The sequence below is a fragment of the Neomonachus schauinslandi genome, chromosome 2 (assembly GCF_002201575.2).
Source record: "Neomonachus schauinslandi chromosome 2, ASM220157v2, whole genome shotgun sequence".
NCBI classification, from domain to species: domain Eukaryota; kingdom Metazoa; phylum Chordata; class Mammalia; order Carnivora; family Phocidae; genus Neomonachus; species Neomonachus schauinslandi.
In genome coordinates this window covers 198,516,263-198,529,053 of record NC_058404.1, presented here as the reverse complement: position 1 = coordinate 198,529,053, position 12,791 = coordinate 198,516,263, and the positions used below count along the sequence as shown (strand labels likewise).

The following is a 12,791-nucleotide window of genomic DNA, read 5'->3' as shown; positions in this document are numbered from 1 at the left end:
CTCCTCAATAAACTTAACCGAGGAACACACTCAGGTCCCCCTTCCCGGCGCGGCCCCGCCGGAGGGAGGAGCCTGGGTCGTCGCCCGAAACTTCGAGCCGCCCCCGCCTGGGCCTGCCCTTGCACTGAGCATGCCTGGCGGGAGGCGCGCGGCTCAGCCAGAGGAGCTTTCTGGCTTCCCGCGAAGGAATGGGGGGTCTCCCAGCCACGGGGGAGGGTGTTCCTCGGTTAAGTTTATTGAGGAGCATGTAAGATTTAGCCTGATGATGTCAGTAACTTTTTCAACAGCCTTCTGAGAGGGAGCTCATCTTCCCGTCAGGAAGCTCCTGGTCAGAGAGGCTAAATGACCTAATGAGGGTCCAGCCTTACAGAGAACCTGCTGATGGAGCCAGCACCAGGCCCGCAAGGAACGAGACAAGGTCCAGACATTGGGGGTCTCATGGCTGTGTGGGGAGATAAACAACCAGATGAGTTCAGCGTCTGTTCTTTCCTCTAGCAAACATTTACTGAGCAGCTACTAGATGCTAGCTCTTTCTTGTCCTGGGTCCTGGGGATACAGCAGTGAACACACACACACGCACATCTTTGAAGCTCAATTCCCTATGAGGGCCAGGGCAGGAGTTTCACGGGGATCCCCGGCAACAGAGCAGGGGGCTTTTGTATCCTTCATCTGGATGTCCATCTCAAGTTTCTAGTTTTTATATCAGTACCTCATCAACCTTCCAGGTGGGCAGGATGGGAGCTAGTATCCAGACTGACTTCTTAAGGAAGAAGTCACAGACGGCTAGAGAGAAGTTGCTCATTCAAGGTCTTGCAACCAGGAGATGGGACAGGTGTATTAACAGTTGTGTCCAGCTGGCTACAGGGCTCACCCTCTCTGCTACTCAGGGATGCTTAAATGTTTCCTTTGAAGCACCTCCAAGGCTTCTGGTAACGTGTATGGGACAATAACCTGAAGTTCTGGCTTTTTATGCTGGCCGTTTCTTTGGATATTCAGAATTTAGTTTTAAAAATGTAGGGTTCTTTGCCTCTTACTTTATTATAAAGTTGTTTGGATATTAAAATCATCCTTTAAATGATTCATGTCAAATAGAACTGATGGTCCAGCAATATGCTGGCATCTAGCGTTTGGCCTTGTCTCACTCCCGGCATTCTGCCAGGTACCCCTCAGGGCAATGTACCTCTGGTGGGAAGCCTGGCTAATAAATTTTCAGAGTCTCAAACCTCAGTGCCTTGTCCATGTTGAGTTAGGGAGGGCGTGTCCTTGGAGGGGTTGGAGGTAGAAGGAACTGACAGGTGCCAGGCTTCCTGGCCTGAGACTGCATGATAGGCTACCCCCTGCAGGAGAGGAGCCTTCTCCCCGAGGAGCAGGTCACTGAGGACTCAGGGGAAGCAGGAGGAAGCAGAGAAACTGCTTTACCTGGCCTCCTCCCAGTATCTATCTCCCCTGGCAAGGCACAACCCTACCCCCATGGAGAGTTCAAGCCTCCTGGCTCCAAACACCAAATCCCCTCTGTCCGGTTCCCCAGAGATGTCCCACAGTGGCTGGCCTGACTACCTGTCTGGGTACCTGCGCAGGTCCAGGGGCTACTCCACAGCGAGGGCTCAGGCAGTAGGAGCCCAATGCGGCTGAACTAAATCCAATAGAAAGTGAGCGTGGCCTTTCCCTCTGGCTCCTGATCTGCCGCTTTCCCTCCCAGCCCGTCTGTGCCGTCCTGTCCCCTCTGGGCTCTCCAGCACACATGGCTCTGCCTTTCCAAATGCTTCTCAGTTCCCTAATAAGGGGCTGGTGGGTCTGGAGCAGACTCCGGGGGCTCAGCCCGGTGTGATGTGTGCGTGTGTCAGGGAAGGCTTCCTGGAGGGGGGTGGTTCTGAGCTGAGAACTCCGTAGGCATCAATGGAGCGGCACTTGGAAGCCCTGAAATCTTTGGGAGCAGAGTAGTGACCCCATCTGAATCTGATTCGGGTGGAGCTGAGGCCCTGGGGGGGGCGCGAGCAAACCCAAGTGTGGCTCCGGCCTTGCTCGCTCCCTCCCACGCTCGTCGCCCTCCCAGCCTCCTCCCCGCCCTCCCAGCCCCAGATGCCGGAGTCTGTTCCAGAAAACTTTCCAGGGCGGCTCGCACTGAGCATGCTCCGCGGCGGGGCGGGCCTGGGGTCCGGAAGCTCCGGCGACTCCGGCGCGCCCGCCACTTTGCGGTCGCGGGTGCGGAGGAGGCGATGGGCTCGGCGGGCGCCCCGGGGCGCGCCACGTGGGTGCTGGCCTGGAGCCTCCTGGCCGCCGCCCTGGCGCTGCCCGCTGGGCCCGGGGGCCGAGGCTGGCACCCCGCGGGCCGGGGTCTCCTCGGGCGCCCCCTCGGCGGGCAGCCCCTCCCGGACCCCCCCGCGGCTCCCGGGGCGGGGCCCGAGCGGACCGCGCAGGTAAGGAGGGCCCGCCCCCAGTCTCCTCCTGGAGGACTCCTGCTGCTGAGCTCCGTCTACAGGGGCGGCGGGGAGGCCCCTTGGAGTTGGGGAGATTATCGGAGGCAGGGAGGGCAGTGTCTGAGTAGGATGCTTCGGGTGTTCTTTAGTGTTTGGCACTCAGGCCCGCAAAGTCCCAGGAAAGCTGAAGCCCCGCGCGCTGGCTGCGGGCTTGGACTTTGCCAGCCGCCCGGGTCGAATCTCGCCCTGAAGCCTAAAAGCCCAGTGACCTAGGCCAGGCGCTTCACTTCTTGTGCCTCGGATTCCTGGTCTGTAAGCCTTTGCAGCGTCTACCCCGCGGGTGGGTGCGAGGGGTGGGTGCGAGGGGTGGGTGCGAGGGGTAGGCGCGTGGGCCTAGGCACCGCGTTTGCAGAGCTGAGCACGTCCCGAGTGTAGCGGTTGTGAGAAGAAATCTAAGTAATATGAAAAAATGAGCAGTTCCTAAGTTATATATTCTTTATTACCCTTAAAAGTTATAGTTATCCACTGGTGAATCTTGGTCACTTCAGTAATGACTAAGATACCCCTGACTATTTCCGTAATCATTTAAAACCCACTTTGCTTTTATGCTATTTAAAATAAGTTCTTTGCACTTAACAGGACACTCTATTGATAATCGTGCCTACAGCTGGTGGAGATTCTAATCTCAGTTTCCCAAGTGCCAGTGTACTCTTAATTCCCGGTTTGACATCTTTGCAAATAAATGCATGTCCGTGCTTTCTAAATGCTTTAAAAAAAAAATCAGCACATTCACAATACTGATTATGTCTGTTGAGAAAAAAGGGGAATGCTATTGGGAGGAAGTCTGAAGATATATTGGTAATATTTTACTTCTTCACCTGGGTGATAGGTATCCAGATGTTGGGTTTATTATTATTTGTTATAATTTACATATACATTATACGCCATCTTTTGTATGTATGCAACATTTCATAATAAAAAAGGAAGGATAAAAAAAAAGAGAGAGAGAGAAGAACAGTTGGGATTACTGGCTGGCGTTTTCCTGACTGCACTCTCTTGGTTGCTAAATTTTTCCACTTCCCATCCACCCCTCCCTCTGTAGCCCCAGATTTGGGAGTGCAGAGTCCTGGCTGTCTCCCTAGATTCCCCTTGCCCCTTCCTCCAAAGCTGGCCACCAGTTCTCCTGCCTTTTCCTCCGAGTCCGCTGAGATGTCTGCAACCCCCGCCCCAGCCCCCAGATTCAGTGCCCACCACTTAGCCTCTGGCCTTTGGTGACCGTTTCATCTGAGTCTTCTCCACCCCCTAATTTGTGCTCTCCCCCACCTATTTCCCCCAACGGCTGGTGTCCGGGATGGGTGATCTGTCCTTGGTGTACCTATGACCACTTCCCTCCCCAGCCCTCACCCCCTCTCATCGACTCCTGGCAACTAGGGTTCTGTTCCCAGGACTGCCCTGTTCAGTGGCCTCTCCCCTCACTGCCTTGGGGGTCCTCCCTGCCCTGCCCCTGGGGCTGGCTCCCCTGGTCCTGTTGGGTTCTGGACCTGCAGGCCCCAAGGCGCTTGCTACCCTTGCTACAGAGTTTTAATCTGTAAATCTCTAAAGGAGATTCTGTTCATTTTCTGTTACTAGATTTTCACTAGAGAAGACTGAGTGACAACACTGTGTCAATTTACTGAGCTTTAAAAAAGTCCCATGACAGAATGTTTTCACACGGTCCTCTCACTTGCTCCTGTCCCATGAGGTGGGATGTGTCTGGCTCATTTTGCAGAGGAGAAAACCCGGCCCAGAGAGCCACCCCCGCCCCGCCCCGGCCTGTCCTAGGCTCTCGCGCGGGCCCCCGTGTTCAGACCCACTCACCTGGCCTGCTTTGCGCTTGCTTTCCTCTCTGAGAAACCAGTGCTGGAACATCCTGGTGGACACTTGTCCCCAGGCTCTACCAGAAAGTGCTTTGAAAACCTGAAGGTACATGTAAACGTATCGTCTGTCCCTTCTTGCAGAGGGTAAACTGAGAGGCAGTTACAACCATTTCCCGCGTGACCCGAGATGCTCTGTCGATGCACGAGCTGCTAGCCCCCTGTGGTTATTTAAATTTAGACATTTCAGGTGCTTCATGGCCATGTGTGTCAGAGGCTGCTGTATCGGGCAGCCCAGATTATGGTACATTCTCACCATGGCGGAAACTTCTGTCGGGAGTTTGCTGGAAGGAGAGAAGAGGCCATGAAGGGTTGAGGGGACAAGAGGCTCTGAGTCTGCCATTCACTTACGGCGTTCAGGCACGGCTTTCTAGGTGCCAGGCTCCGTTCTGGGTGCTGGGATATCAGAGAGCAAGGCAGTCTCTCCTCCTAAGAAATCTGCCTTCTTGGGGCAGAAGAAGGAAGTAAACAGTGGCGCTGGCGGTGGTTTGGGCTGCGGAGAGAAGTACAGTGGACAGATTGGACTGGGGGAGATGGTGGTGAGCGCCGTCTGGTCGTGTGGTCAGGGAGGGTGCTTGGAGGAGGCGACAAGTGAGCTGAGCCCTGAGTGGAATGTCCAGCAGAAGAGTTTTCTGGAGTGCCATGATAGTGAGGCCAGAGGCGGGGTGTGCTTGGTGTGGTCCAGGACCAGCAAGGAGGCCCCGGGGCCACCGGAGCAAGGGAGGGGGTCGAGGAGGTGAGGCCAAGGGGGTGAGGAGAGGCCAGATCAGGAAAGGCCCCGTGACTTATGCTCAGGATCCCGGCTGTTATTCTGAGTAAGGTGGAAACCATGTGGGTTTTGAGCTCTCAAGTGATACACCGTGGCTCATCTTTTTAAAGCACCTCCGGAGCAGGGGTGAGGATAGAGAACCAAGGGCAGAAGTGGCAGCAGGAGAGGGGGCGGGTAGGAGACCAGGCCAAGACAGAGGAGTACTGGACCAGGGTGTGAACGGTGAGCTGCTAGCTGTAGGGTTTCTGGTGTATTTTGAAGGTGGAGCCAGTGGGATTTGCTGGGATCGGCTGTGGATTGAGAGAGAAAGAGAGGAGTCAAGGATGAAGCCAAGGACTTTGGGCCGAGCGAGTGGAAGAATAGAGATACCATTGGCTAATATGCTGAAGCCTCGTGGGGCCATCGGGAATTCTGTTCTGGTCTTGCTGAGTTTGACCACATGGGCGTGTACAGCAGAGCATTGGATGGACAAATCTAGACTTGGGCAAGGGATCAGAGCTGGAGCTACGGGAGCTGGACTACACCGGGTAGCAGTCAGCGTAGAAATGGCTGAACTCTGAGAAACAAACTGAAGGTTCTAGAGGAGAGGGGGTCGGGGGGATGGGTTAGCCTGGTGATGGGTATTAAGGAGGGCACGTACTGAATGGAGCACTGGGTGTTATACGCAAACAATGAATCATGGAACACTACATCAAAAACTAATGATGTGGGGGGCGGAGCAAGATGGCGGAGGAGTAGGAGACCTGGATTTCGTCTGGTCTCAGGAATTCAGCTGGATAGGGATCAAACCATTCTGAACACCTACAAACTCAACAGGAGATCGAAGAAAAGAAGAGCAACAACTCTCTCATCAGAAAAGCGACCACTTTCTGGAAGGTAGGACGTGCGGAGAAGTGAATCCGAGGTGATATTTGGGAGGATAGACGGCGGGGGAGGGGCCTCCGGCGGCCACTTCTGGCAAGTGATAGAGCCGCGGAGCACAAAATCGGAACTTTTAAAAGTCTGCTCCACTGAGGGACGTCACTCTGGTGGCTAAGCGGGGGGTGGAACCCTCCGGGACAGTGTGGTCTCAGGACCCATGGGTCACAGAAAGACCGGGGGTGCCTGAGTGTGGCAGAGCTCCCAGGTATCGGAGCAGGGAAGCCGGCTGCAGAGGCGGAGCCCAGGCGCGGGCTCTCAGCTCGGGGTGGCCATAAACCGTGATCCGCGGCACAGTCGGGCCCCTGCTCCTCCAGCAGGGACCCAACAAGCGGCAGATCCGGGGAGACTCACCTTCCTCCCCCGGGAGGAGCCGCGCGGGAGTGCGCCGCAGGGATCTGCTGGGTTTGGAGACTCCACCCGGGGTCGGGTGCCAGAGATAGAAACGCGCGGTCACAGGCCGAGTGAGCACGGAGTGCGGCCGGAGACCGGGGAGACGGGAGTGACTGACGGCTTTTCTCTGGGGGCTCACTGAGAAGCGGGGCCCCGAGTTCTCGGCTCCTCCGCGGCGGAGATTGGGAGGCCGCCATTTTCACTCTCCGCCTCCAAAGCTGTACGGAAAGCTCGCAGGGAACAAAAGCCCCGGATAGCAAACCCGAGCAGATTACTTAGCCGGGAGGGGGCAAGGGCGGGGCAATTCCGCCTCCGGCAGAGACATTTGGAAACCACGGCAACAGGCCCCTCCCCAGAAGATCAGCGAGAACAGCCAGCCAAGACCAAGTTTACCGATCAATGAGAACGGCAGAACTCCAGCTCTAGGGGACTACTGCACATAGAATTCATGGCTTTTTTACCATGATTCTGTAGTCTTTCAAAGTTAATTTTTTTTTTAACTGTCTTTTTTTCTTTTTTTTTCTTTTTGAATTTTTCTTTTTCCCTTTTTCAACCAACATCTTATCAATCCCTTTTTTTAAAAAAAAAAAACATTTTTATTTTTCATTTTTAGAGTCATATTCTATCCCTTCATAGTAGTTACCCGTATTTTTGGCTTATATATATAAGTTCTTCTCTCTTTAAAATTTTGAGATAGTTTCTTCTAACAGATCAAAATATACCCTAAATCTCTAGTATATGGTGTTTTCTATTCCCCTGCCTGATCACATCCTCTCCCTTTTTTTTTCTTTTTTTAAAATCCTCTTCTTTCTTTTTTCAAACAATTTCTTATCAATTCCTGTTATAAAATTTTTTATAATTTTCATCTTTACAGTCATATTCCATCCCTTCATCATATCAACCCTTATTTTTGTACATATATAAGTTTTTCTTTCTTTAAAATTTTGGGAGACACTTTCTTCTAAAAGACCAAAATACACCCCAAATCTAGTGTGTGGCACTGATCTATATACCAGCCTGATCATATTTGATCACATTCTGGTTTTTTTGTTGTTGTTGTTTGTTTTGTTTGTTTTTGTTTTTATCTTTATCTTTTTCTTTTTTTTCTTTTTCTTTTTTCTCTCTTTCCCTTTCTTTTCCCACTGCTTCAGGTCTTTTCTGATTTGTTTAGAGTATATTTTCTGGGGACGTTGTTACTCTGCTAGCATTTTGTTCTCTCATTAATCTATTCCCCTCTGCACAAAATGACAAGACGGAAAAAATCACCTCAACAAAAAGAACAAGAGGTAGTACCGACTGCCAGGGACCTACTCAATACGGACATTAGTACGATGTCAGATCTAGAGTTCAAAATCATCACTTTAAAGATACTAGCTGGGCTTGAAAAAAATATGGAAGTTATTAGAGAAACCCTTTCTGGAGAAGTAAAAGAACTAAAATCCAACCAAGTAGAAATCAAAAAGGCTATTAATGAGGTGCAATCAAAAATGGGGGCTCTAACTGCTAGAATAAATGAGGCAGAAGAGAGAATCAGTAATATAGAAGATGAAATGATGGAAAATAAAGAAGCTGAGAAAAAGAGAGATAAACAACTACTGGATCATGAGGGCAGAATTTGAGAGATAAGCGATACCATAAGACAAAACAACATTAGAATAATTGGGATCCCAGAAGAAGAAGAAAGAGAGAGAGGGGCAGACGGTATAATGGAGCAAATTATAGCAGAGAACTTCCCTAATTTGGGGAAGGAAACAGGCATGAAAATCCAGGAAGCACAGAGAACCCCTGTCAAAATCAATAAAAATAGGTCAACACCCCGACATCTAATAGTAAAACTTACGAGTCTCAGAGACAAAGAGAAAATCCTGAAAGCAGCTCGGGAGAAGAGATATGTAACCTACAAGGGTAGAAACATTAGATTGGCAACAGACCTATCCACAGAGACCTGGCAGGCCAGAAAGGACTGGCAGGATATATTCAGAGCACTAAATGAGAAAAATATGCAGCCAAGAATACTATATCCAGCTAGGCTGTCATTGAAAATTGAAGGAGAGATAAAAAGCTTCCAGGACAAACAAAAACTAAAGGAATTTGCAAACACAAAACTAGCCCTACAGGAAATCTTGAAAGGGGTCCTCTAAGCAAAGAGAGAGCCTAAAAGCAACATAGACCAGAAAGGAACACAGACAATATACGGTAACAGTCACCTTACAGGCAATACAATGGCACTAAATTCCTATCTTTCAATAGTTACCCTGAATGTAAATGGGCTCAATGCCCCAATCAAAAGACACAGGCTATCAGACTGGATTAAAAAACAAGACCCATCGATATGCTGTCTGCAAGAGACTCATTTTCGACCCAAAGATACCCCCAGATTGAAAGTGAGGGGGTGGAAAACCATTTACCATGCTAATGGACACCAAAAGAAAGCTGGGGTGGCAATCCTTATATCAGACAAATTAGATTTTAAACCAAAGACTGTAATAAGAGATGAGGAAGGACACTATATCATACTTAAAGGATCTATCCAACAACAAGATCTAACAATTGTAAATATCTATGCCCCTAACATGGGAGCAGCCAATTATATAAGCCAATTAATAACAAAAGCAAAGAAACACATCGACAACAATACAATAATAGTGGGGGACTTTAACACCCCCCTCACTGAAATGGACAGATCGTCTAAGCAAAAGATCAACAAGGAAATAAAGACTTTAAATGACACACTGGACCAAATGGACTTTACAGACCTATTCAGAACATTCCACCCCAAAGCAACGGAATACACATTCTTCTCTAGTGCCCATGGAACATTCTCCAGAATAGATCACATCCTAGGTCATAAATCAAGTCTCAACCGGTACCAAAAGATTGGAATCATTCCCTGCCTATTTTCAGACCACAATGCTTTGAAACTAGAGCTCAATCACAAGACAAAAGTCAGAAAGAACTCAAATACATGGAGGATAAAGAGCATCCTACTGAAGAACGAATGGGTCAACCAGGAAATTAAAGAAGAATTAAAAAAATACATGGAAACCAATGAAAATGAAAACAGAACTATTCAAAATCTTTGGGATGCAGCAAAGGCAGTCCTAAGAGGAAAGTATATAGCAATACAAGCCTTTCTCAAGAAGCAAGAAAGGTCTCAAGTACACAACCTAACCCTCCACCTAAAGGAGCTGGAGAAAGAAGAGCAAATAAAGCCTAAACCCAGCAGGAGAAGAGAAATAATAAAGATCAGAGCAGAAATCAATGAAATAGAAACTAAAAGAACAGTAGAACAGATCAACGAAACTAGGAGCTGGTTCTTTGAAAGAATTAACAAGATTGATAAACCCCTGGCCAGACTTATCAAAAAGAGAAGAGAAATGACCCAAATCAACAAAATCATGAATGAAAGAGGAGAGATCACAACCAACACCAAAGAAATACAAACAATTATAAGAACATATTATGAGCAACTCTATGCCAGCAAATTAAATAACCTGGAAGAAATGGATGCATTCCTAGAGATGTACCAACTACCAAAACTGAACCAGAATGAAATAGAAAACCTGAACAGACCTATAACCACTAAGGAAATTGAAGCAGTCATCAAAAATCTCCCAAAAAACAAAAGCCCAGGGCCAGATGGCTTCCCAGGGGAATTCTACCAAACATTTCAAGAAGAATTAATACCTATTCTTCTGAAACTGTTCCAAAAAATAGAAATGGAAGGAAAACTTCCAAACTCATTTTATGAGGCCAGCATTACCTTGATCCCAAAACCAGACAAAGACCCCATCAAAAAGGAGAATTACAGACCAATATCCCTGATGAACATGGATGCAAAAATTCTCACCAAAATACTAGCCAATAGGATCCAACAGTACATTAAAAGGATTATTCACCATGACCAAGTGGAATTTATCCCTGGGCTGCAAGGTTGGTTCAACATCCGCAAATCAATCAATGTGATACAATACATTAACAAAAGAAAGAACAAGAATCATATGATCCTCTCAATAGATGCAGAAAAAGCATTTGACAAAGTACAGCATCCTTTCTTGATCAAAACTCTTCAGAGTATAGGGATAGAGGGTACATACCTCAATATCGTAAAAGCCATCTATGAAAAACCTACAGCGAATATCATTCTCAATGGGGAAAAACTGAGAGCTTTCCCCCTAAGGTCAGGAACGGGGCAGGGATGTCCACTATCACCACTGCTATTCAACATAGTATTGGAAGTCCTAGCCACAGCAATCAGACAACAAAAAGAAATCAAAGGCATCCAAATTGGCAAGGAAGAAGTCAAACTCTCACTCTTTGCAGATGATATGATACTTTATGTGGAAAACCCAAAAGACTCCACCCCAAAACTGCTAGAACTCATACAGGAATTCAGTAAAGTGGCAGGATATAAAATCAATGCACAGAAGTCAGTGGCATTCCTATACACCAACAACAAGACAGAAGAAAGAGAAATTAAGGAGTCGATCCCATTTACAATTGCACCCAAAACCATAAGATACCTAGGAATAAATCTAACCAAAGAGACAAAGGATCTGTACTCAGAAAACTATAAAATCCTCATGAAAGAAATTGAGGAAGACACAAAGAAATGGAAAAACGTTCCATGCTCATGGATTGGAAGAACAAATATTGTGAAGATGTCAATGCTACCTAGAGCAATCTACACATTCAATGCAATCCCCATCAAAATACCATCCACTTTTTTCAAAGAAATGGAACAAATAATCCTAAAATTTGTATGGAACCAGAAAAGACCCCGCATAGCCAGAGGAATGTTGAAAAAGAAAAGCAAAGCCGGCGGCATCACAATTCCAGACTTCCAGCTCTATTACAAAGCTGTCATCATCAAGACAGCATGGTACTGGCACAAAAGCAGACACATAGATCAATGGAACAGAATAGAGAGCCCAGAAATGGACCCTCAACTCTATGGTCAACTCATCTTTGACAAAGCAGGAAAGAATGTCCAATGGAACAAAGACAGTCTCTTCAACAAATGGTGTTGGGAAAATTGGATAGCCACATGCAGAAGAATGAAACTGGACCATTTCCTTACACCACACACAAAAATAGACTCCAAATGGTTGAAAGACCTCAATGTGAGACAGGAGTCCATCAAAATCCTAAAGGAGAACACAGGCAGCAACCTCTTTGACCTCAGCCGAAGCAACTTCTTCCTAGAAACATCGCCAAAGGCAAGGGAGGCAAGGGCAAAAATGAACTATTGGGACTTCATCAAGATAAAAAGCTTTTGCAAAGCAAAGGAAACAGTCAACAAAACCAAAAGACAACCGACAGAATGGGAGAAGATATTTGCAAATGACATATCAGATAAAGGGCTAGTATCCAAAATCTATAAAGAACTCATCAAACTCAACACCCAAAGAACAAAGAATCCAATCAAGAAATGGGCAGAAGACATGAACAGACATTTTTCCAAAGAAGACATCCAAATGGCCAACAGACACATGAAAAAGTGCTCAACATCGCTCGGCATCAGGGAAATCCAAATCAAAACCTCAATGAGATACCACCTCACACCAGTCAGAATGGCTAAAATTAACAAGTCAGGAAATGACAGATGTTGGCGGGGATGCGGAGAAAGGGGAACCCTCCTACACTGTTGGTGGGAATGCAAGCTGGTGCAGCCACTCTGGAAAACTGTATGGAGGTTCCTCAAAAAGTTGAAAATAGAGCTACCATATGATCCAGCAATTGCAGTACTGGGTATTTACCCCAAAGATAGAAAAGTAGGGATCCGAAGGGGTACGTGCACCCCGATGTTTATAGCAGCAATGTCCACAATAGCCAAACTGTGGAAAGAGCCAAGATGTCCATCAACAGATGAATGGATAAAGAAGATGTGGTATATATATACAATGGAATATTATGCAGCCATCAAAAGGAATGAGATCTTGCCATTTGCAACGACGTGGATGGAACTGGAGGGTGTTATGTTGAGTGAAATAAGTCAAACAGAGAAAGACATGTATCATATGACCTCACTGATATGAGGAATTCTTAATCGCAGGAAACAAACTGAGGGTTGCTGGAGTGGGGGGTGGGGTGGGAAGGATGGGGTGACTGGGTGATAGACAATGGGGAGGGTATGTGCTCTGGTAAGCGCTGTGAATTGTGCAAGACTGTTGAATCTCAGATCTGTACCTCTGAAACAAATAATGTAATATATGTTAAGAAAAAAAAAAAAGAAGAAGAAGAAGGTAGCGGGAGGGGAAGAATGAAGCGGGGGAAATTGGAGGGGTAGACGAACCATGAGAGACGATGGACTCTGAAAAACAAACAGGGTTCTAGAGGGGAGGGGGGTGGGAGGATGGGTTAGCCCGGTGGTGGGTATTG

The 12,791-nt window shown here is 47.7% G+C and overlaps 1 protein-coding gene across 1 annotated transcript in view; it reads left to right on the top strand.

Moving 5' to 3' along the window:
* Positions 1-2,167: 2,167 nt before the first annotated feature.
* The window catches only part of EVC2 (EvC ciliary complex subunit 2), a 135,705-nt gene continuing 125,081 nt past the window's right edge, over positions 2,168-12,791 (top strand). The window contains exon 1 of the mRNA XM_021677663.2: positions 2,168-2,417. Within this exon, the coding sequence (XP_021533338.1) occupies positions 2,217-2,417 (201 nt within the window). The 5' untranslated portion in view covers positions 2,168-2,216. The remainder of the gene's footprint in view (positions 2,418-12,791) is intronic.